This window comes from Prionailurus viverrinus, chromosome A3 (genome assembly GCF_022837055.1).
Source record: "Prionailurus viverrinus isolate Anna chromosome A3, UM_Priviv_1.0, whole genome shotgun sequence".
Classification (NCBI taxonomy): domain Eukaryota; kingdom Metazoa; phylum Chordata; class Mammalia; order Carnivora; family Felidae; genus Prionailurus; species Prionailurus viverrinus.
This window is the reverse complement of record NC_062563.1, coordinates 25,967,787-25,991,610: the sequence shown is the minus strand read 5'-3', so window position 1 is coordinate 25,991,610 and position 23,824 is coordinate 25,967,787. Positions and strand designations below refer to the sequence as shown.

The 23,824-nt window shown below is 55.1% G+C and overlaps 1 protein-coding gene across 1 annotated transcript; it reads left to right on the top strand.

The window, feature by feature from the left end:
- Positions 1-1,783: 1,783 nt before the first annotated feature.
- Positions 1,784-18,269, top strand: BPIFB3 (BPI fold containing family B member 3). Its single transcript, XM_047854262.1, has 15 exons — positions 1,784-1,901; positions 2,608-2,764; positions 4,287-4,391; positions 4,856-4,996; positions 6,494-6,557; positions 8,818-8,878; positions 9,553-9,644; positions 9,762-9,941; positions 11,584-11,637; positions 13,526-13,696; positions 14,574-14,641; positions 15,817-15,859; positions 16,636-16,699; positions 17,410-17,486; positions 18,192-18,269. Exons 1-15 carry the CDS (start codon positions 1,787-1,789, stop codon positions 18,219-18,221), a joined length of 1,422 nt encoding a protein of 473 aa, XP_047710218.1. The 5' UTR covers positions 1,784-1,786; the 3' UTR covers positions 18,222-18,269.
- Positions 18,270-23,824: the final 5,555 nt, after the last annotated feature.

Sequence of the window (23,824 nt, the reverse complement as noted above, 5' to 3'; positions counted from 1 at the left end):
ATCAGGGGGCCCTTGGAGAACCTTGGAGGGAGACTCCATAGGCGGGCGGAACGCCCCACCCTGCCCCCAGCTCTGGGAAGAGGTGGCTGCCTCCACAGCCCCAGACCTTCACTCCCGCCCCTGGGCACTAACCCCAGCCCCCACCCACTCCCCCTTCTCTCCCCCCAGAAGGAAGGCTTAGCCCAGGCCCTCAGGAAAAACCGCAATTTGCTTCTGACATGACACATTGACGGATTTCTGGCGGCTGTGCCCCTTTGTGTCCCCAGAGCTGATGTGGGCATATAAGGGCCGCCCCGGGGCCCAAGAGGGTGGAGGAGCCGGCAAGAGGCTGGGAGCCTCCACCCACCCCTCGTGGAGCTGCAGGTGTGGGTAAGGCAGCCTGCAGCAGCCCTAGCCTCATCCAGAATCCCAACCATTGACCCTGCGACCACCCGGCTATCCCATCTGAATAATGGGCACAGAACGAATTCACCATAGGAGGGCACTGGGGGCTGCCTGGAGGGTGAGGGGAGAAAAAGCCCATTTGCAGACGGGAAAACTGGGGCTCAGATGGGGGCAAAGGCAGGGATGTCCTATGGACAGGGCTCTAGGGGTGTGCATTTTTCTCTAAGCCATGGAAACCAACTGGTTTCCCATTGTGGGACTTTTTCCCTCCGCAAGGGACCCCAAAGTCACAGGGAGCCACTCTGGGATGAGTCTTGGAGACAGAAGACAGACACTGTTGAGATTGCCCCTGGTGCACATGACACCCATATGTACCTTTGCGCAGATGAGGAAAAGTGCCCTCTCTGGGCAGACACAGCCTGTGCCAGGGCAAACGGTGGGCTAGTGAAGTGCAGCTGGGTTTCCATCCCCTCTTGCCCCCTCAGCAAACACCCATCCAGCACACATCATGCACAGAAGCCCTAGATACAGTCTCTGGCCTCAGGGAGCTTAAAGAGATGGCAAACAAGGACACGAACACATAATGTATGATAGCATAATAGCACCTTAAAATAAATACGCCAAGCGATGCTTAGTGGCAAACAGGCTTCTTTAGACAAGGTAAAGGAGGGAGGCCTCTCCAAGCTGGCAACATTTATTCAGAACCTGGGATGAGGAGTCAGTCATGCGAAGAACCAGGGGAAGAGCCTTCCTAACAGCAAGAACAGCATGTGCAAAGGCCCTGAGGTGGAAAGGGGCTTAGGTGTTTAAGACCGAGAAGGTCAAAAAGGCAGTCAGGGACCTAGTGGGGAATGGCAGGAAGCCTGGGTTGTATCCCAAGGGCAGTGGGAAGTGGGGTTTAAGCAGAGATTACATGAGGGGTTAGATGGATATGTGACCGCATTAGCAGTCACTCCATAAAGACAAGTGCCATGCTATGAAACCAGTAAGTTAGCCCTGCTCTCACCTTCCATCTCATTCCTTCCAACATGGAAGGATAAAGGCCAGGGAGGAGGAGAGAAATGGGAGCTGTTAATGGGGGGGTCCCCAGTCAGCCACACCTTCTGAAACGGTCTCATGAGCCAATGGGAAAGCAGGTCCAGGAAACAAAGCTCCCAATCCTGCTGTCCTGGAAAGGAAGGCCCCTCTGTCACTCTCCCTCTGAGGCCTGGCAGGTCCACGTTCACCAGGGACGCAAAGGGCTGACGTGAGCTGCTGTTTTCCTGGGAGTGAGGCTGGATGGAGCCGCGCCAGGCAGGCGGGAGGGCCCCAGGCTGGTGATGAGGCACGGGGGTCAGGTGAGGTCTTGGGCACGAGCAGTGCCTCAGAGTTCCTGCTTCTGCCCCTGACAGGTGTGCCATCGATGATGTTGGGCATGTGGTCCTTGCTCTTCCTCTGGGGTCTGGCGACTCCGTGCCAGGGGCTACTTGAGACGGTGGGCACGCTGGCTCGGATTGACAAAGATGAACTTGGCAAAGGTGAGCCCAAGACGGGCAGTCTGTGAGGGGCCCAGCTGCAGTGTAGACATCCGCATGGTGATGCTAGAGTGGCTGCTTTAAGGAAGTGCTGGAAACAGGCTGTGATTTTCATCTGCTCGGAGAGCTCAGGGGTTAAAATTTGCTTGCAGGCCCCCTTGGGTGATCAGTTGACCTCCTCCGGAGAGGAGGACTGGGTGAGGCCTGTGAGGGCTGTGTCTGCCTCAGGGATGGGGCCGGGTGGGATGGAGGAGGCTGGCGGGCCCAGCGTCTCTGCCCCACGTTTCCAGGGTGGGGGGACTCAATGAGGTATTGCATGCTTTGGGGCCCAATGGCCCAGGGTGACTGTCTCAGGGGTAGAATAGGGCAGTCGTGAACAGGAAACTCTTGAGGGAATCAGCCTGGCCTGCCCCAGCCCTCCCAAGGAGGCCTCTTCTGTCCTGCCTTTCTCTGCAGAGCCAGGCCAGGGGGGCCCAGGAAGAGCAGGGGTCACCTCCTCCGTTTTGGTCAAGCCCTGGTGGCTATGTGCTCCCTCCTTTGCTTCTGCCCTTTCTTTTGGTGCTATGAGGTGGCCCAGAGTCAAGGAGCTCTAGTCATACTATTGGCCCCAAACCCAACTTGCTGTATGAGCTTGAGCAAGTCTCTGCCCTCCTCTGGACCCCACTTCCCCTTCTGTAAAATGAACTTCCCCCTTCAATCCTCCCTGCAGCCATCCAGAACTCGCTGGTTGGAGGGCCCATTCTGCAGAACGTGCTGGGTACAGTCACATCTGTGAACCAGGGCCTCCTGGGCTCTGGGGGACTGCTCGGAGGAGGCGGCCTGCTGAGCTATGGAGGGATTTTTGGCGTTGTGGAAGAGCTTTCTGGGTGAGTCTTCACTGTGGCCTCTCAACTGCCCACATGCTATGTGCCCAACAGGAAGGTTGGTCTTCTTTCTTTCTTTCTTTCTTTCTTCTTTCTTTCTTTTTTTTTGCTTCAGGGAAGAGAGGAGAAGTTGTCTTCGATTTCTTGGCAGGCAATGGGGGTGATGTGGGGAGCCCTGCATAGGGAGTCCCAGGGCCTGAGTCAGAAAATAATGAGTTTACTGTGTATCAGGAAACACAGGAATGGCAGCATGTCCCTGCGGTTGAGGGTTCCAGTTCCGGGTTGACTTCAGTTATTCACTGTGTGACCTAGGGCAAGTTGCCTAGTCTCTCTGCGCTAATCTAGGTATCTGCACGGCTCCCTCTCACCTCCTTGGGCGTTTGCTCCAAAGAGACCTATGCCCACCAGCCCCTCCTTTTCCCCTCCCCTGACTTCAAGTTCTCCAGAAGATGTATCACTCCCCTGAACCCTCTATCTTTACTGGTTTGTTTCTTGCCTCCCCTGCTAGGTTATAAACCCCAGGAGGGGTAGGGCTTTCGTCTGGCCTGTTCATTGCCATATCCCTAATATCATTAATATCATTAATATGTAATAGATATTCAAAAAATTTTTTTGAATGAATGAATGAAATCACATAATAGCTAACTAATATTTATAACTTAATCACCGCTTAGCCGGGTTTTCTATGTAACCAGCACTGTGCTGAACACTGTAAATTAATTATCCCATGTAATCCAGAAGAGGACTGTTATCAATGGCATTTAACAGGTGAGATTGAGGCCCCCGGCAGTGAGGGGACCTGCCCAAGTTCACCCAGGTAGGGAGTGGTGGGTGGGGGTGCGGGTGTTTAATCACCAGCCCTACGGCCTGCCCCAGGTGGGTAGGAACCATTCCCTCGTTGGTGGTGAATCAGGGGAAGGTCAATCTGGATAGCCAGGAGGAGTTAGTTAGCCGAAGGCAGATGCAGAGTGGAAGGAAAGTCAAAGGAAAAGTGTTCTAGACAGAAGGAACAGCCTGGGCAGAGGCTCAGAAGACAGAGAAAACAATCAGCTGTCTTGAACACACAAGGAGCTGTGTTCAAGAAGCCACCTGAGTTGCACGTGCGTGAGCCTGGAGATAGGAGTAGGGAGACAATGGTCCAGGTCAGAGACTGAACCAGGACTGAGGCCATGGGGATGGGGTGGGGAGATCACTTTAATACACTGAGCCTCTAATGAGGATGATATTACATTTATTGAACACATGCTGTACCAGCATCAGCACCCACATCGTCTTACTTGTCTTTGCAACATTTGAGGTGGGTGCTTGTATCGTCCCACCTTCCAGATGAAGAAACTGAGGCCCAGAGAGGTGAAGTCATTGGGCACACAGTTGGATTTATGAGTTACAGATGGGATCTGGGACACCTCCCCCTCCAGAGGGTCTAGGCACCACCTGGTCTGAGATGGCCCAGGCACTAAGGGACTGACACTGGAGGATGGCTGGGAGTGAGTGGCCCTCCCCCTGACTCCTGTCGCCATCCCAGGCTGAAGATTGAGGAGCTCACACTGCCAAAGGTGTCGCTGAAGCTGCTGCCTGGGTTTGGGGTGCAGCTGAGCCTGCACACCAAGGTGGGCCTGCATGGCTCTGGGTGAGTGCATCCCGGGGAACCTCTACCCCACTGCTTCCCAGCCCAGCCCACTGCTCCACTGGGGACCCCCACTCTGTTCTCCTGTCACCCCCATCTCACTGACCCCCCCCCCATTTCCTCCCCGCCTACTTCCTCCCGAAGGGACACCCACCATATTGGATCTCCCCCCTCACCCCCCATTTCCCCTCCCGGAGATCTCCATCACACTGTTCTCCAGCAACTTCCATCTCACTTTCCTGGAGACCCCTGCCCCGTGGCTCAGGGCTCACTCGAGGAGGTGGGAGAAGAGGATGCAGGAACATGAAAATGGGGCAGGGAGTGGCAGGAAGGCGTGGGGACCAGCCAGCTCGCCTGCCCCTACTCACTCCTCAGGGCCCTCGCAGCCCCCGGGGGGGCGTGGCCTGGGCGGGCGCTGTCGGGTGGGCCGGGCAGCCTGGCCACGCCCCCAGCAGCGGGTCTCGCAGGCCCCTGGGGGGCCTCCTGCAGCTGGCCGCGGAGGTGAACGTGTCGTCGCGGGTGGCTCTGGGCGTGAGCTCTCGGGGCACGCCCACGCTCGTCCTCAAGCGCTGCAGCACGCTCCTGGGCCACATCAGTCTGCTCTCGGGGTGAGTCCGCGGGCTCGAGCCCACAGAAGGCGGCTTCCACGTCTGCAGGTGCGGGGGTATGTGTGGGGGGGCTCCTCGAGGGGCTCCTCTCCGGGGCGCACACTGGGGCATCTCCTGGGTCTCCGGCTGGGCGGGTCCTGATACCACCCAGCTTCCTGTAGGTCCGGCCAAGTTCAGCCGGCTTCGTGGACCCGCAGACTGAGGCCCAGCACGGACACGGGGTACTGCCCAGCTCCTAGCTAGCATCACCCACTCCTGGGCGTCCCCCTTCTCCACCCCAGCCACCCTGGCCCGAGATCCTGTCGTCCCCTCTCCCAGATAGAGCAGACCCTGGCCATCTCAGTTCCCCAACTCAGTACATCAGAGACCCAGCTCTGCCTGTGACTTGTGTGACCCCAGAGGAGCCTCCTCCTCTGGGCCCGTCTGTATAATGAAGACCTAAATTTGATGATCCAGAAGGCTCTGGCACTTTTACCTCCCTCTCTTTCCCCAACTGTTCGGGACACAGTGGCCCTCCCTACACCTGTGTTGAACCATCACTCCTATGAGACAACTGAGGCCCAAAGAGGGCAAGAGACTTGTCAAAGGTCTCACACAGATTGCAGCAAGGATGGACATGGGCTGGTCTCTGGACTCATCCAAGGCTTTTCCCCAGGGCTCTGCACCCTCCCCGCACCCCTGGGGCACCTACCCCTCCCCTGCCTCACACTTTGCGCCGCCCCATTAGTTTCTAGATTCCAGGCTGATTCCCACCCTGCCAGCCCATCTTTGCTGGGTGGCTGTAGCCGCGAAGGGTAATCAGACAGCTCTGTGTTAGCTCCCATAAGTAGGGGGAACCAGGGATGCCTGTGTTTCCAGAAGGGCTTTCCAGAGTTTCTAGGTGGGGTCTTTGGGCTCCTTAAATTCCAGTGGCTCCCTCCTGCTCCTCTGGGCTGGAGGCGGCCTTGGAGGAAGTAGAGCCTGGATGGTGTTGGCGACCTGTGGTTGTGGTTCTGTGGTTGCCACCCCTGCTCTCCAGACTCCCCTAGAATCCAAACAGACCTGAACATCTTCTTCTTATTCATTCAGTCATTCAATCATTCAACAAATGTTCATGAATTCACTCAACAGATATTTATTGAGCCCCCGCTCTAAGCCAGGTCCTGTTCTGGACCCAAATGTCATTTGTCTATAAATGTTGGAGGAGACGCAGGGAACAGACATTTACGGAGCACAGACTGTATACCAGACATGAGTATACTCCCACTTAATCTCGGCAGCAACAATTCTTCAAGGTGGGCATTGTACAGATGGGGAAACTGAAGTCATCCCCCTGCTTTCCATGGCAAGACAGAGCCAAGATTTAAACCCAGGTCTCCAAAGCCTGAGTCAACCCCCTCAGCCCCAGGAGGGGAGACAGGAGACATCCAGAGCCCCCAGTGCCCACTCTGCCTTGTCATCCCAGTTGGTGCTGTCCCTGTGTGGTGGCCACACCCTCACACTTCTCTCTCTACCCAGGCTGCTGCCTGCACCGCTCTTTGGGGTCGTGGAGCAGACCCTCTTCAAGGTGCTCCCGGGATTGGTGAGTGTGTGAGTCACGGGCCAGGCATGCCCCTCCCCATGACTGTGCCTCTCCTTCCTCGGCTTTGAGTAAATCTGGGCGCCAGGCAGGATTAGGCTGTTCCTCCCTTCCACACCCACTGGGTAATCCCATCCTGGCCTGCCCACGAGTCCCCCAGGTGCCTCCGGCAAGTCTGCAGGTGGCAGGACACAATCCATCCCCAGACTTCCGGATCCTGTCTTTATAGCTCCAGATGACCTGAGTCCCCTGCTCCCAAGTCCAAGCCCCTTTCTTCCTCCCTGCTCTGTCTTTGCCTCCTACGTTATTGACTTAATAGTTTTCTTGATTTCTTTATTTTTTAAAGTTTATTTATTAATTTTGAGGGAGAGAAAGAGAGAGCAAGAGGGGGCAGAGAGAGAGGGAGAGAGAGAATCCCAAACCGGCTCCACACCGTCAGCGCAGAGCCCAGCACAGGGCTTGATCCCACAAACCCTGAGATCGTGACCTGAGCCGAAATCAAGAGTTGGACAGTTAACCGACTGAGCCACCCAGGCGCCCCTATGGTTTTCTTTAAACTAACTTTGAATTAAATTACAGCAGAGCCCTGGGCTTGGCAAATGTGTTCAGGAAACTGCATACACATATATTGATACATCAGAAGTTAAACGTGTTATAATTAAGCTGCTCTAGGATGCGTGCTCATGGCCTGTCCCAGCCGTCCTGGTTTCCTCCAGGGGATGTGAGCCACACCTGAGAAAGGCTGGTCTGTCCACAGCCCCCTTTCACTGAGGCCAGTGAGGGGATGGTCTTGCTGGGGTTATACAGCCAGCAAAGGGCGGCCAGACCTCCAGACCCACAGTTCTGGCAGGACCTCTCTTGCGAGTCCTTGTGAGGAATAGCTGTGGGAGCCTGTGGTTGGCAAAACTGGCCTGGGCTTGACAAAGCCAGTCGGGAACGAAGTGCAGGAGGAGGAGGGAAGGTCCCGGCTGCAAGGACCCTGACCCAGGCCCATTTCAGGCGGATTTCAACAAGCGGGAGTGGGTACGTTTAAATCATCATCCCTAGGGACACCTGGGTGGCTCAGTGGGTTGAGCGTCTGACTGCGGCTCAGGTCATGATCTCGCGGTCTGTGAGTTTGAGCCCCACATCGGGCTCTGTGCTGACAGCTCGGAGCCTGGAGCCTGCTTCGGATTCTGTGCCTCCCTCTCTCTCTCTCTGCCCCCAACCCACTCGCCTTCTGTCTCTGTCTCTCAAAAATAAATAAACATTAAAAATAAATAAATCAATAAATCAATAAATCAGCGCCCCTAACCTGGACAACTGACTGCAAAGCAGGATTTGTGCAGCTCTAAGAGGTTTTAAAAATAAGACTTAGTTACTAGCATTTAGAGATTGGAGGTTTCTCGTAGCAATCCAATTTCTGGCTTCTCTGGTGTAGCCAGCCACCCTAGCCGCACAGAGCCTCCTTCCTGCAGGTGACACACACCGGCACCCAGGAAGGAGTTCCTCCTGCCCGGCCCAGGCCCTCTGGTCTCCTCCTCCTGTTTCTGTGACACGCCTGACCCCAGAAGCCCTGGAGTTGGGGGCCCTGAGTGTAATGAAAAGGCAGCCCTCTCTTGTCTCTCTGTGACCTTCTTGTCTCTCTGGGACCTTAAGCCGGTCACCTTTCTTCTCCTGTCCCAGCTGTAGAATGAAGGGGCTGGACTGGGTCACTCTGGGGTTCCTGCTCTGGTGGACTCAGATTCTATGACTTCCAGACCTGGGATTCTGGAAGCCACACCACTGTCTCTCTGTCCTCAGAGCCCAGCGAACACACAGTGGTGTTGTGTGTGCAGCAGATGCCCCAGGGCACAGGCCTGACTCTCTGGGGCTGCCCCCCACCTCAGTGTCTGAATCCTAGCTTGCCCAGTGCCCACCTGGATAGCGGGAGGGGCCCGAGACCTCAGAGGGGGCAGCTGCCTTTGCTCACAGTGGAGGGCTCTGTCCCCACACCCCAGCTGGCCTCTGAACAGTGCCTCCCCCGCTCCTCCTGCATCCTTCGAGGTTTTCTGAGGGGGCCCATGGAACTGGCCCTCTGTACCACCCCCTGCCCCTTCCGACACTTCAGGCTCCAGTCCCCCCTTTGCCTCCCGCCCGTGTGTCCCCCAGTCTGTCTCACGTTCTGACTTGCCTTGGTCCCCAGGACCACAGAGCAAATCATCTAGAGAAAATGTAGCCTGTCCCCTGCACTGGGCTGGGGCCACTTCCATTTTCCTGTAACACCTGTCTCTTCCGGACACAGCTGTGCCCCATGGTGGACAGTGTGCTGGGCGTGGTGAATGAGCTCCTGGGGACTGCGCTGAGTAAGCTGGGCCCCAACCCCCTCCCCCTTGCCTCTTCTCCTGCCCCTCCCTCCTATCACCCTGGTGGGTGGGGGTACCAAGGGAAACAGGAAGGGGCAGAATTCCGGGACCTTTCACTCCCTCCTCAGACTGATGAGGCCGCCACATGGAAGAGGTCTAATGGTGGGGTTCCGGGCCGAGGCCAGTTCAGCAGGGCTTAGAGGCCCGGAGCCACCCAGGCCTCTCCCTGCCAGGGGCTGCAGGCCACTTGTCCACACTGATGGTGTGTTTGGCACCGTCCGGAGCACGAGGCAGATATTATTATCTGGACAGACCAGATGACTGAGGCCCAGAGCTTAATTTAAGTCAGGAACCCAAAGTCCCACAGCAGCAGTGGTCCCCAGTCTCCCTGAGCCTTACGGAGACAGGGATGCCTTTGAAAAATACCAAACGGCAGAACCAGGATAAGGAGAGAGAATTAGGGGCACCTCTGTCTCTATATGTGGCGTTGTGTGACCTTGAGCTGGTGACTTCTCTGCCTGAGCCTCAGTTTCTTTATCTATAAAATGGGGACGACCATAGTGTTCAAGTGAATGCTTAGTGGAAGGCCGGGCACTCAATAAATAGTAGTTGGGCCTATTGTTATTGGGGGCTGGGCTCACGGCGTCTTTCTCCCTCCTCCCCTCCCCATACAGGCCTGGTGCCCATTGGGGCTCTTGGGTCCGTGGAATTTACTCTGGCCACGCTGCCTCTTATCTCTAACCAGTACATAGAGTTGGATATCAACGTGAGTCCCCGCCAAGGCCCTGCCCACAGCCGGGGTGTGCCGGGGCGCTGGCAGAGGCTGGGTAGGGATGCTGGCTCAGAGCGAGGTGGATAAGCCATTCTGTCTCCTCCCATACAGCCCATCGTGAAAAGCGTAGCCGGTGACATCATCGACTTCCCCAAGCCCCCGAAACCCATCAAGGTGCCCCCCAAGGATGACCACACATCTCAGGTGGTTGTGCCTCTGTACCTCTTCAACACTGTGTTTGGGCTTCTGCAGGCCAACGGTGCCCTCGACATAGACATCACCCCCGAGCTGGTAAGTGAGGCTCCCTGTCCCACTATGGCTTGGCAGTGCTAGTGATGAGCTAGTCCCATCATCACTGGTCAGCCTTGACTAGCCCTCTTCTCTATAGTTGGAGAGGGCTGGACAATTTATGGCATGCATGTGCCCACTCTTGTCCTTGTGGCAGGCATCGCTAATCGATAATGGCCCTCTGCTTGGCTAAATCTGAATGGGACCTCTGAATCCTTCTCAACGTGGCACTCCAGGAAGTGACCTTCGATTGGTCAGAACTGGCATATGAAATGTAGCTAGTTTTCCATCCCTGTACCTTATGAGTTCTTCTGGAGTCAGAGCCCGATTTTATACTAAAGTGTGAGTGGCTCACATTTCCACTGCTTTCTCAAGAGCAGAGTTGAGTTGGAAAAAAGAAAACTAGGGCTGGACTATACCAAAGGTCACTCGGACATTTGTTCTAAAGCTTCTCGGACCTCTCTACTTCCATTCTGGCCCTTTTCATACCCTCACGGATGTCTGGAAGGCCTAATCCCCAGGAGCCCCACCTAGAGACATTTTTCTTGGTCTCACCCTTTCCAAAGGCAGTGAGTCTGAGCCACCTGGGGCCCTTGCCTGCAGCTCAGGCTGAAGGGAGCAAGGGTTGATCACTCACTTCCTGAAGGTGGGGGTTCAGAGAGCACTGTCAAGGCCTGTGGGAGGTGGGAATAGGGCCCTGAGCCGGGAGCCAGGTGTCTTCTAGGGAGGAGGGAGGAGGAGACTGGGAAGGCCAGGGAGAGACCGAGTGTGAAAATGTGTGTGTCCGAGCAGCTTGTGGGTGTGCGTGGGTGGCAGGAGAAAGGGACCATAGTGGCTATGTCCTGGTGCTGTCCTCCCCTGTGGGTGATAGCTGTGTGTTGGGTAAGGGTCTGGGAATCCTCTGGTCAGGAGAGAACGTGTGTGTATATTTATCCTGTGTGAACAGGCATGTTCTGAGAAGTAGGCACGTGTAGTTCAGGGACCTCAACCATCAGGGCTGGGGACGCTGGGCCATTATCAGTGAAAGCCTGCCTGATGGGACTGTAGTGAACGAGGGAGCCTGTGCCTACCTGCCACTCGGCTTCCCCAAGGGGATGGGGTACAGGCCCAGTGTGACCAGGTTTTCCAAATTTTTAGCCAGAGCCTGGCAAATTTATATGAAATTTCTTGATTTGTTAACACTGGAAGCAAACTCATCATATTTGAAAATACTGTTTGGATAAAGGGCAGAAATGTCTGGGACCGGATCCCTGGACCTTCAGATTGTGAGCTCTGGCAGAGAAGTTTAAAAATTCCGGAGTTAGCCTGCCCAGGTCAAATCCTGCAGTACGACTCACCAGCTTATGACCTTGGGCAGGAGCATCAGGCTTCCCGTCTGTAAAATGGGAGTAATCATAGCACCTACCTCTCTGAGCTAATGTCATAGATGCGGAAATGCGCAAAGGCACACAAAACCCTTAGCGTGTGCCTGGCGAGTAGTAAACACTCATCGTTGGCCAATAGGAGGAACATGAGTGTGTGTAGGGCTGTGTGTGCGTAATTGGCAGGGGTGGGGCGGGGTGTGGGCAAAACAGCTTTGTGTGTGCTCAAGAATTCCTGTGTTGTCTCTGTATTCACCCTACACCCCATTTGGTCTTGGGTCCAGGTTCCCAGCAACGTGCCATTGACAACGACAGACCTGGCAGCTTTGGTCCCCGAGGTGAGTGACCCTCTCATGGGCTTTGATCCTTGTAGCTCTTTCCCGATGAGCCTGAGTGAACTCCAGAATCTTTCCCAATACAGCTCTCCAGACAGCTGCAATTGAATGTTGAGTCCAAATCCCCACTCAAGTTTGAATCCCTTACACTTAAACTTTCCTGACAGCAGATTTTTGCTTGGAGAGGAAAGGATCAGAGTTTAACTGCCCAGAAGTCAGATGGGTATTTGTCATCTCCGTGACCGAGGACAGGAGATTCTTCCCCTCTTTCCACCTGCCCAGCTTCATCCTGGTCTCAGTCTTCTCTGCCCCCAGGGAGAAGACTCTGGGTGCTGGCCTGGAGGAGGGAAGGAAGAGGAGAGGACTCGGCAGGGGGGTTTGACTAGTGCACATCAATCAGTGTGTGGCTTCAGGGCCTGGCTTCAGCTTTCCTGACTGTTCCACTAGGGCTGGACCAGCCACTTGCTAGCCGTGGGCATCTGAACTCATACCGAAGTTGAAATGACTCCTGCAAGGTCCTTATGTAATAGCAGATTCTGATAGAGGTGGGGGTGAGGCCCAGAAGGTTTCCACTGGGGAAGATCGAGGGGGCAGCGGAGTTTGGAGACACAGAGGACAAATTGAACTCTTGGTGGTGGTGATTCAGATCAGCCTTGGTGGATGTCATAGAAGCCTCTGCTTCTTGGAGTCCTTGGCTAAAGGGCGCAGGAGTCTTAGGCAAAGGAAGAGATGGGGCTAGACATTCAGAAGAACCTCCTGAGAGCAGGAGTTGTAAGATGGAGAAGACTTGGGGAGGCAGAAGTGGCAGGAATGGGGACCCATGCCTGCAGTAAGCCGGGCCACGTCCCTCCAGCTCAGGGAGGCTGGGCCTGTCTCGGGAGGTTGTAGCCTTTGTTCTCACAGCGTCAGAGCCCCATGGCCCCCGCTCTCAATCTGGTTCCGTGGCTTCAGAACCTGTGGACACATAAGGATGGGATCTGGTGACTCCCTGTCCTTATGACCCCGCAACTCTGGGAGTCTGGGCTTGGATTGGTCCCCAGATCCCAGTATTCAAGTGATTCTAAGCTTCTGTGATTCCGTGGTTCCCAGCACTCCTATCATTCTATGACGTCATGATTATGAAACTTGGACTCTCCTGAGTGTGTGATTCATACAGTCAGTCAACTACCATTCACTGAGAACCTACTAAGTCCCAGGCCCCGTGCTAGGTACTGGGCACACAGACGGAGCAAAAGACAAAAAGCAGACGAAAGGCCTCTGCTTCAGGAGCTGCCGTCCTGGTGGGGGTGACAGACAAGTGAATAAGTAGAATATACATAGCATCAGAAGGTGAAAGCGAATGGGGCAGTGAAGGCAGATTAGGAAGGTGGGGATAGTGCTTTTAAACAGGGTGCTCTGCAAAGGCCTCACCGAGGTGACATTTGACCAGTAGGCTGAAGGAGCTGAGGGAGGGAAACATGCAAGTACCTGGGGGAGACATTTCCAGCAGAGGAAACAGCAAGTGCAAAGGCCCTGAGGTAGGAGTGTACCTAGCAGGTTGGAGGGACAGCAGAGTGGCCAGTGAGTCTGGAGAGGAGAACGAGGGGCCAGTGGTTGGAGGTGAGATGGAGAGGAGGGCAGAGGACGGGTCACGTAGAGCCTGTGGCTCTTGCAGGGGATTTTGACTGCGAGGTGGGAGTCTGATTCAGCTGTCCCATGGGTTGATGTCTCCCCACGTGAATGTTAGCCTCAGAGGGCCGGGAGCAAGACAGTCCGGTTCAGGCTATAACCTTAGCACCCAGCATGGTGCCCAGGGCCCATTAGGTGCTCAGTGAGTGTTTGTTGACTGATCCTATTATCGGGGCATTGAAGCTGCCCTCATGCCCCCTGCCCGGCCCCTGCCTCTCTCCAGGCCCTGGGAAAGTTGCCCCCGGGCCAGCAGCTCCTGCTCTCGATACGGGTGAAAGAGGCAGCCTCGGTCACTCTCCAGAACAAGAAGGCCACAGTGTCCATCCCAGCTAACATCCGTGTGCTGTCCTACCGCCCTAAAGGGACCCCTGAAGCCCTCTTCGAGCTGAATGCGGTGAGTGCCCGAGGGGGCCTGGCACCGGGGTTCTGAGCAGGGCTGCCCTCTCCGGGATGCTGGGGGGCCTTCCCCCTGATTTCAGAGTGGGACACCCTGCGTGGCGCAGCACAGGAAGTGCCCCCTGCCATTGTCATCGTCTGGGCCAAGCCCCAGCGCCTGCTTAGACTCCTGCCTGCTCCCGTCACACATCTGTCCTGGCCCGAGTCCCGTCCGCTCTGCTTTCCTCGGATCTCAGGAGAGACTCCCCATGTCCTCAGCCTCTGTGTGCTCAGACGTCTCTCGGGTGACCCTCGGGCTTCCTCCCGGCCCTCCACCTCTGCTAGTTTTCCCCAAGGCACCTCGGGGCAGAGGCGGGTCCCTCCCCTGCTCACTCTCTGCCCTGCCCCCCCCCAGGACCAAGCACCTTCGCCTGGCACTCAGTGCCCTCCTGCCTCATCCTCTGCCTTTCCTTCTCCCGAAGCCGCAGTTACTCGGGGCCGCCAGGTGCCAGCTCCCCACCTTTGTCGGGCAGGGTCCACCACCTGCAGTGCCGTCCCCTCCCCCCACACTTGGCTTCATCTTTCAAGATTCAGTTCAGGCGTCACCTCGCTGGGGACACCTTTCCTCGCTGTAGGCTGGATTGAGGGTCTCTCCAGGCTCCTGGAGGCCCAGAGCTTCCTCTCATACAACGTCAGTCACTCTCAGTCCTCCGGTTCTTGAACACCAGAACCTTCGAGCTACCTCCTCAGAGCCCAGCACGGGCCCAAACACACAAGAGGGCCGTAGCAAGGATTTGTGGAGGGAACGGGTGGGTCCCTTGTTGGCCCAAGGGGACCTGCCCTCAAGCTCCTCCTGCTGAATTCATGGGTAACCTCCACCTGCTTTCCCCATGCAGGTTTTGACTTTAAATGCCCAGCTGGCCCCCTCGGCTACCAAGCTGCACCTCTCGCTGTCCCTGGAACGGTAACATTGGGTCCTGGGCCTTGTCTTTGGGAACAAGAATGAGGGACCCGCTAGAACCGCCTCCCATTCACTGAGCATCAACTAAGTTACCAGCATCTTCCTTGCCTCCAGGACCTGCCAGGGAGGGGTCGGTGTTAGCCCATTTTACAGATGAGACAATAGGGGCTCAGGGAAGCAGGATCCGGAGCAGGCTTCTTCCATCGCACCTGCTCCAAATCTGACCCTGGGAGATGCACCTGCTGCCAGGACACGGAGTCTGAACTTCCGAGGGATCAGCCGCAGAGGCTAGCCACAGAGATGGCTGTGACGTGCTTTGTTATTCATGCAGACTGCGTACTTCTCTCAAGGGCCCACCCCCGTAGTAACTAGGCCCCATGGTAATCACAAGAACCGAGACGGTGATGTTGATGGCAGTCCTTCCCGACACACGCCCAGCACTTTACAGTCGGCAAAGCCCAGGCTCACACAGTGGGTTGTCCCCAGAAGCAGGTCTGCCGTCTGGGCCTCCGCTCTCCAGGCCCAGTGCTGTCACGTTGGCCTGAGGCCTGGGGACCTGCCTGTCCCTCCCCTGGGTGCAGGGGATTTCCCAGGGGCCTCTGGGATCTGCCTGTCCTGAACCGTAGGCCCCCAGTGCTCACCTGACCCCACGTTAGTGTCCCCTGCACCCCCCTGAAAGGCTCCATTACCACCATTTCTAACCTTTCCCGCTGCCTGGGTTTGCCTCCCCTTCCTGGTGGCAGTTCATGCCTCAGGCTTCAGGAAATAGAGGCGTGCATCGGGCTCCGGCCCTGGCCCTGCATTTGGGTTAGCTGGGATCCGTCGGTGTTGCTGTCTTTAGTGCTCGCGTGCTGGATGCGGGGAACCCTGTGCCCAGAGCTTGGTCTGTGGGAGGGCCACTGCTTAGAGAGGTTCAGCCACTGGCCCGGGGCCAGCTGGGAGTGACACCAAGGCTCCAGGGCCAGAGCATCAGAGGGGGCAGTCGTGATATCTCAGAAGGAAGTTAGATCCCTTCAGGCCCATTTTACAGGTGAGAAAACTGAGTCTCTGAGTCGAGGCCGGATAGAGGCAGAGTTGGAGCTGTCACCCTGTTTCCTGATCCTGGAGAGCTAGGAGTGGGGTGCACTGGGGGTGTGGTGGGTGGCGGGGCCCCCCAACATCTCTCTTCTCTCCTCCAGGCTTCGTGTCAAGCTGGCCTCCTCCTTTGCCCACGCCTTTGATGTAAGTTCCTGGGAGAGCGAGCAGCTTGCCAGTGGTGAGGGTCTGCAAGTGGGGGGTGGAAAGGGGCAGGATGAGTCACGGTCATACGACTGAGCTGGCCTCAGTCTGGGTTCTGCCCCAGCAAGCCAGAGTGGCCAAACGTCAGAGCAGGTGTGCATGTGCGTGTATGTGTGTGTGAAAGAGTCATCGTCTTAGGAAGGTGAATCTCATCGTCTTGCCAAGTCTTGGAAGCTCACAAATCGTAAACATCCAGAATCTCACAAGGGTTCAAAATTCTGGAACTTTGCACAAGTAATAATGTTCTGGAACTCAGAAAGTTCTAGTGCTTCAGAGCCCCAGAGAGCCCTTAGTGTCCTGCTTCTCAGAGTTCTGAGGTCCTGGAGTCTCTCAATGGTCTCAGGTTCTAGAACATTCTAAGGGTCCCTAAATGAATAAGAATCTAAGAGCAGACCGCTCAAAGTTCTACTGGAGCTGGACATGGGAGCTGGGCATGTTTTCTGCTCTCTTTCACAGGCACTGCCCCTTCCAGGCCCCACAGACCCTTCCTCTAGGAAGGCAACTTTTCCAAGCTCATGGGGCCTGCGTGAAGCCGTCCTAAACCAGAGTCCCCTTTGGGGTCATTGACAGCCACCCCAGTGGGCCCTGTGCCCACCAGGAACTGTGTCCTCAGGCTTTGGGGAGGCTCAGAAGCTGGATCTCTGGATTCCCTCCCTGGGGAGGGGTGTGCCGCTCCCTGTGAAGCCACACCTCCCAGCCGTCCCTGTGCTCTGTTGCAGGCATCCCATTTAGAAGAATGGCTCAGTGATGTGGTCCGGGTGGCCTACGTGCCGAAGCTCAATGGTATGGGAGGACTTTGCTATCTTCTTGGAAACGTGGAGTGTCTGAACTCAGGATTGTTCATTGCTCTGATAGAGACACTGAGGCTGGAGGGGGGTTGATCCCCATTTCCAAGATGCAGAAACTGAGGCACCAATGTTCCATTTCAAACCACATCGATTAGTACCTCCATCACACCAGACCCCGGGCCCTGAGAACTATCTGACCAGTGTCCTGTCCTCAAGCTCACAATCCAGAGGGAAATAGTCATATAAACGAATGACTAGAATATGGACTCAGGGGCTTTTGTGTGGCTCAGTCGGTGAAGGGTCCGACTTTGGCTCGTGTCATGATCTCACCGTCCGTGAGTTCAAGCCTCACGTTGGGCTCTGTGCTGACAGCTCAGAGCCTGGATCCTGCTTCAGATTCTGTGTCTCCCCCTGTCTGCCCCTCCCCTGCTCCCACTCTGTCTCTCTCTCTCAAAAATAAATAAACATTTAAAGAATTAAAAAAAAAGAATATAGATGACTCAGAGTGTGCAGGGGGCTGACAGAACCTGAGGGGAGACACTGATGATATAGATACAGAAAAGGAGCGCTTTTGTTTGGGTTTAGTAGGATGGGTATGAGTCCGCCAACAAGGGAAACTGAGTCCCCAAGAACAGAAATGGCTGGCCTAAGGAAACTGGTCCCAGCCCCCACGTACCTTTGCTTTTAACCATTTCCTTTTCGCAGTGGACCTGGATGTTGGAATTCCCCTGCCTAAGGTTCTCAACGTCAATTTTGCCACTGCAGCCCTGGAGATCATAGAGGTGAGCCTCCCGTACAGGTGTGGCCTCGCCGGGCCTTCATCTTGTCTCTGGAGAGCCTCACTTAAAACTCCTGACACTGTCCGTCGGTCACAGAGTCCTTTCCTGTTGAATTCAGACACGTGTCTGACCTATAGAATGGACTCTCAGATTCGCTCCCAGAACCACAGCTCTGCTGGCCCAGTGGTGGCAAATACATGTCCTGTCTCTCCTTGACCCTGTGCCTGTGGCAGGCACGGCTAGTAGGTCATGACAGTTTTTTTTTTTTTTCTTGCTCGATAGCAACATGGCCTCACAATCCTTTTCAGTGTTGAGTCTTCGAATGGCTGTGAGAGGTGGGCAGAGCCAGGAGTTATGGATCCATTTCTCAGATGAGGATCAGGGATAAAGGAGGCCAAATTTCTGGCCCAAGGCCACGCAGGAAATTAGCAGGAGAAATGGCCCGTGAACTTGGGTCTCTTGACTTAAGTTCGAAAGTCAGTGACCTCTCCCGCACTGGATGTCATCCATTCATTCATTCATTCGTTTGCTCATTCATCCCGTTCCTGAGTGCCTGCTGTGCTCCAGGTTCAGTGCTAACTCCAGGGCGCGGGGCCAAGGGGAGAATTAGGAGGACGACACAGAGGTGGCTGCAGGGATGGAGGGCATGGCAGGGGTCTTGGGCACAAGGACCCAGATGATGTAATTGAGAACCATCGCTCCTTGCAGAACGCTGTTGTGCTGACCGTGGCATCCTGAAGCTGAGAGACGGCCACCTTCCCTCCCCGTTCACTGCCAGAGTCTGTACACCTGCCCACTCTGCCTCAGTTTCCCTCCCAGCCTCTAGCTTGCGTCGGTGACAGTATTAGTGTCCCTTACCCACCCAGGACCACCCAGGACCACCCAGGTGCTCTGGCCCTGCAGCTCTGCCCCCGGCCTGGGGTGGGGACTACAGGGCTGGCCACAGGACTCCGCTTCGAAGAGAGCTCTGGCCTCAGGGGAGAGTTGTGAGCTTTCAATAAACCACTCCTCTATCTCAGTACCTCCCGGCTGGTTTGTTCCCCAGTCACACAGGGGTTGCCTTGGCCTCCGTTTCTGGACCCTCTCCAGCTCCAGTCCAGGGCTCCTGGGAGGTGAGGGACTTGGGGCCTGTTCTTTGTAGCTTTGCATCCCAGACTTACCTGGTTGGCCTGTGAAGCCTCTGTGTCTTGTCCTGCCTTCCTTCACCTCTGCCTTGAGCTCCTCCTGTCCCCTCCCCTGTCCTCTACTCCCTTCCCCCTGTCTGTTTTTCAGGACCTGTGTCTTTCACCCTGTCTCTCTGAGGTGTCTGATTCTGAGTCTGTCTGTCTCTGTGTCTCTGAGACAGAATGGGACTTCTCTCTGAGCCAAAGGGTGAATAGGAGTCCTCTAGGGAGAAAAGGAGCCAGCATTCCAGGAAGCAAGGGTGACCTGGTCCTGCCCTGGAGGGATCCCTACTGTCTGCACATCGGCGGTGGACTTACCTGGGGACAGAACAAAGCTACACTAAATGCTCATAGTGCGGATGGGAAAACTGTTGGCGGACCCCAGACCATACAGCGGCAGAGTTGGGGTGGGAAACTGGGGGTCCCGCCTCGGTCCTGGTCCTCCCATTGCTCAGGATGGGCCTCCTGGGTCCTGGGGAATGGCCTCAAGTTGGCATTTATGGGTGGGCTCAAGGTGCCAATAAAGTTTTGGGAAGTGACACGGGATCTGGGGAGGCAGAAGAGTTAGAGCCCATCTCAAAGTTTGTCCACCATAGGAATGACCCCGTGACCACCCATCAACCCTCCCACCTTCCCACCCTCCTTCCCTCCCTCCCTTCTGCCCCCTTCATCCACTCACCCTACAATTATGGGAACCTATCAGCATGTATGCCAAGCCAGGTGCGAAGTGGCATGCTGGGATTTATCTTGACTCTTTTCCCACTTCCATTGTCCCCCCACTCCTGTCCAGAGCAGGGCAATGGTTAACTGAGTGGCCCGGGTTAGCTGTCCGAGTTCAAATCCCATCCTACCTACTGATCAGCCACGTGACTTTGGGCACGTCATTCAGTCTCTCTGACTCTTGGTTCTTCATCAGTAACTTGGGGATAATAGGAATAAGGTTTTGAGGGTTACCCAGCACTTAGCATGGTGAGCTCATGCACTGCTCTGCCCTCTCACCATGGCTTCATCTACTCTAACCCTCCTCTCCGCCTGCACCCCGCACACCCTCCTCATCAATCTGTCCCTCCCTCCTCTCTCCCGTCCCATCCTCCACCAGCCCCCCCTTGTCCTCATCTGACCATCTCATCACCGCTGCCAGCCCTTCGTTGTCTGGATTCTCACTGCCAGCAGGAAATCATCCAAAATCCCAGGGTGGCATTTGAGACCGCCCGTGGCCTGGCCTCCGCCGACTCCTCTGGGAGCACGGAGAAGGAGCAGAGTCATCTCTGTGTCTCAGGCTCCTCATCTGTGAAATGGGAACACTCTTGGACTCACTCAGAGGTCATCTGAGGATTAAATGAGAAAATGTGAAGCACAGAGAAGAGCACCTGGCCTGTGGTAAATGCACGTGATGTGGAGCCAGGCCCTTGGATGGCATTTCCGTCTTCCTGAGCACCAGACACTCCCCCCAAGTGTGCCTGGCAAACTTGCTGTCCCTCAACACGCAGGCACCTCAGCCCCCAGCCTCTCTGTGCCACAGGCAGGGTCCATTATTGTACCCACCACATTGGATTGTCACCCCTTGGTCCCATTGTCCCGCTCGACCAAGAGCGCCGCCAGGTCAGGTATTTGCTTCATTATGGTGAGTCCTGTGGCCTCATGGAGTAGCAGTGAGAGAAGCTTGTCTCCACTGGGCCCCAAGCCAACCGTGCTTTCTAGGAACTGTTTTTACCCTCATTCCATAAGTGAGGATGCTGAGGCACAGAGAGGTTAAGTGACTTACCCACAGCCACACAGCTGGGAAGTGACAAGACCAGGATTTGAACGCAGGCCCCCTGGCTCCACAGCCCAGCTCTGAACCTCTGCACTTAGAGTAGAGGCCTGAAATGAGATGTGCAGGGAGCCCCCCCCCCCCCCACCATGGACAGCTCCCTTGCAGCCCTGGCCGCTGACCATTCATGACAGGAACGGGCTGAAGGAGGGGTCAGGAATGGGAGCGGTTCTGTTTCCTGCTCCCTCAGCCCCCCCTGCGTGAGCCCCCCACTTGGCCCCCTGCGTGACTCAGTCACCTCCCAGGGCCTGGCTGCTTCAGCCCCAGACAAAGGAGCCTTTTGGACACTAAGTCCAGGTGATCTCCCTGGCGCCAGTGCTGTACTAATCCTCTTGGTGCCCCAGGGGACAGGTCAGCCTCATGGTCACCAGGGTCTGGCTGGTCTCGGGCCTGAGGAGGGCACAGAGCCTCAGGTGACTGAGAGAACCACCTTCTTGTGTGCACCGCCCTCTATAGTTTACAGTGCACCCGGTGGGGAGTGAGAGCATGCGTGGTCCATTCCCTATACTGGCATCTGTGCCTGTGCTGGCTGGCGGTGGGGCACATGCCTGGTTCGCCAGAGCCACACCATATCACATGGGCTGTCGAAGGTGCTGGGTGGGCCAAGGAAGGGGGGCAGGCTTGGGGTTGTCACAGAAAGCTTTGCAGAGCAGCTGACATTTCTGTATGACTATGACCAGTGGAGTCTAGAGAAGGGTGTTCTGTGGCAAATATTACACGTGCAAAGGCCCAGAAACAGGGAACGGAGGTGGAGAGTGGAGAGAGGAGCAGACCCACCTTGGATGCCAAGGAAGGGACCTGGGCTGTGTCCCAGCAGGTCTTGGAGGGACAATGGCTGCCTCTGGAGGCGTTGGCTGGGAAGGGGCAGGAGGGAACATTCTGGGGTGATGGAAAGTTCTATATTGAGACAGGGGTGTGGGCTCCATCGTTGAATAAAATTGTCAAAGTTCAACAAATAAACACTTGGGACTTGTGCATTTCACTGTCTGTAAGCTTTACACCCAAAGAAAACAATCGCAATGGCATACGTATTGAAGTGTTTACAGGGAAATGTACCATTCCCTGCAGTTTACAGTTCTTCCAAATTCACTGTATGTGTGAACAGTTCATAATGAAATATTGGGAGAAAAATCTTCAGGTCAAAAGAAGCCCATCTACTTGTTCTCTTCACACCAGCCCCAAGTTTGGAGAGTCAGATCTATATACATCTCCCTGAATCTTCAAATCAGTCCTGTGAAGCAGGTGTTATACCCATTTAGCAGATGGAAACGATGAGAAGCACAGAGAAGGGAAGTGGCTGGCCCAAGGTCATGTGGCGAGTTGGGGGTTGAGCTGAGTCTGAATCTGAGTTAGCCTGCTGCTGAGTCCAGTCTGGGGGCACTTCCTGGCTGCCCAGGCCATCTGGAGTGGGCAGAGGCTGACTTAGAGCTGGCAACCAGATGCACCTGTAGGTGTTTTTGGTTCCCCCACGTGGGGGCCTAGCTGGAGTCTCCAGTAACGTGTCCGGACCAGGGGCTGATAAACCTCAGCTCATGTGACACCATCCGGGAGTGAGTGAACGTAGCTCTCAGAATTAGCCACAAACCGCAGCTATTTGTGGTTTTGGAGCTCGATGTCTGATTTGCAGAGCAAATCTGGATTCCAGTCTCTCATAATTACATGGTGTTCCCCTCTCTAGTCTGGACTCAGACCCAGCTGCTATATAAGGCCAGCCTCTGAATAGACTCAGGCAAAATCAGAGGGCCTGGTGAATAGGACCTCTCAAGACTGAGCTGCCAGGACCTTGCAGGGTAAGGAGGAGCCCCTTCCCTATTCAGTGTCTGGGCAGGGGGGAGGCTGAGGCCTCAGGAGGCAATGAGGAGAGTCTCAGACTGGAAACCTGCCGGTGTAACCCCTCTCTGAGCCTCTTCTGTCTTTCCTATAACATGGACATAGAAGAGCCTCTCAGGGAGGCTCTGAAAAGGGCCTGAGTCACCCCAGTGACCTGAGTTAACAGAGCTGCACTTACACTTCTCAGGGATTTGGGGTATCTGGTGCCTTTGCTTTTTCTCTGAGACTCCTCAGCTGCTTGCCAGATATCCCTCCATTGGTGCCATCTTTTTAACCGAAGGTGATGATCCCTCTTTGAACAGAGAACTTTCTGGGTAGTGGGTTAGGATGAGGTAAGGAAACCAGAAAAAGATTTTTTTTGCACATGTTAACCCTTCATATTCTAGTATAAATGAGTGCTTCCAATATTCTGGGAGTAGATGGAGTGGGGAAAAAACCTGGAGGCTTTGGAAAAGGGAAGAGGGTGCATAAGTGGAGAGGGCTGAAGCCAATGATTTTACAATGTGGCCCAGAGGAGAGTCCATGGTGCTCTGAAGCTGATGACTAGGTAGACTGAGTTGACAGAGTGAGAGAAGTAGGTGAGGGCATGGAGGCAGCAAACTAAGGTTTCTTAAAGACTGAGCAGCTTATCCCAAAATGCATGCTTCCTCGCTCCCAATCGATAACACTCCACACCCACTTCTTTTTTTTTTTTAATGTTTATTTATTTTTGAGAGAGAGAGAGCGAGTGTGAGCAGGGGAGGGGCGGAGAAGGAGGGAGACACAGAATCCCAAGCAGGCTCCAGGCTCTGAGCTGTCAGCAGAGAGCCTGATGTGGGGCTCGAACCCATGGACTGCAAGATCATGACCTGAGCCGAAGTCGGACGCTTAACCGACTGTGCCACCCAGGCGCCCCCCACCCACTTCTTAGGGGTCTAAAATAATAGTGCCAAAACAGTAACAGTAACTGCTGTTTATTGCCTACTATGTACCAGAAACAGTGTGTTAGTGATTAGGAGGCAGAGGTTCAAAAAGGTAAACTCTCTTGTCTAAGGATTAGAACCCAGATAGCTCTGATCCAGAGCTCTTAATCTCAAGTACCTGGTATAGAACTGTCTCCTTCAAAGAGGTAGGAGTGATTTTTGGCTGGATGGATGCATGAAATTGTGGCTAGATGAATGTGTTGATAGATGGATGAACTGATAGAAGGATGCATGGATGGATGGATGGATTTATGAAGGGGTGGATGGGTAGACAGAAGGAAGGAAGGACAGATGAATGGAAGGAAGGAAGGAAGGAAGGAAGGAAGGAAGAGTGGATGGGAGGATGGATGGATTGGTGGGTGAACAGACGGGTAGATGCTGGAGAGATTCTCCCTAGAGTCTGCCTGCTTGTGAGTTTGCTATTTTGGTTGGAGTCCTCATGACCTCTCTCCCTGATGCTCCATTTGGAAATTTCATCTTGGGGGATAATCAGACATCCATGGCTCTAGGACAGTTTGGTTAATGGGTCTGCTCTGTGTCTCTGGATTCATTTCATTCATTCAACTTAGAAGA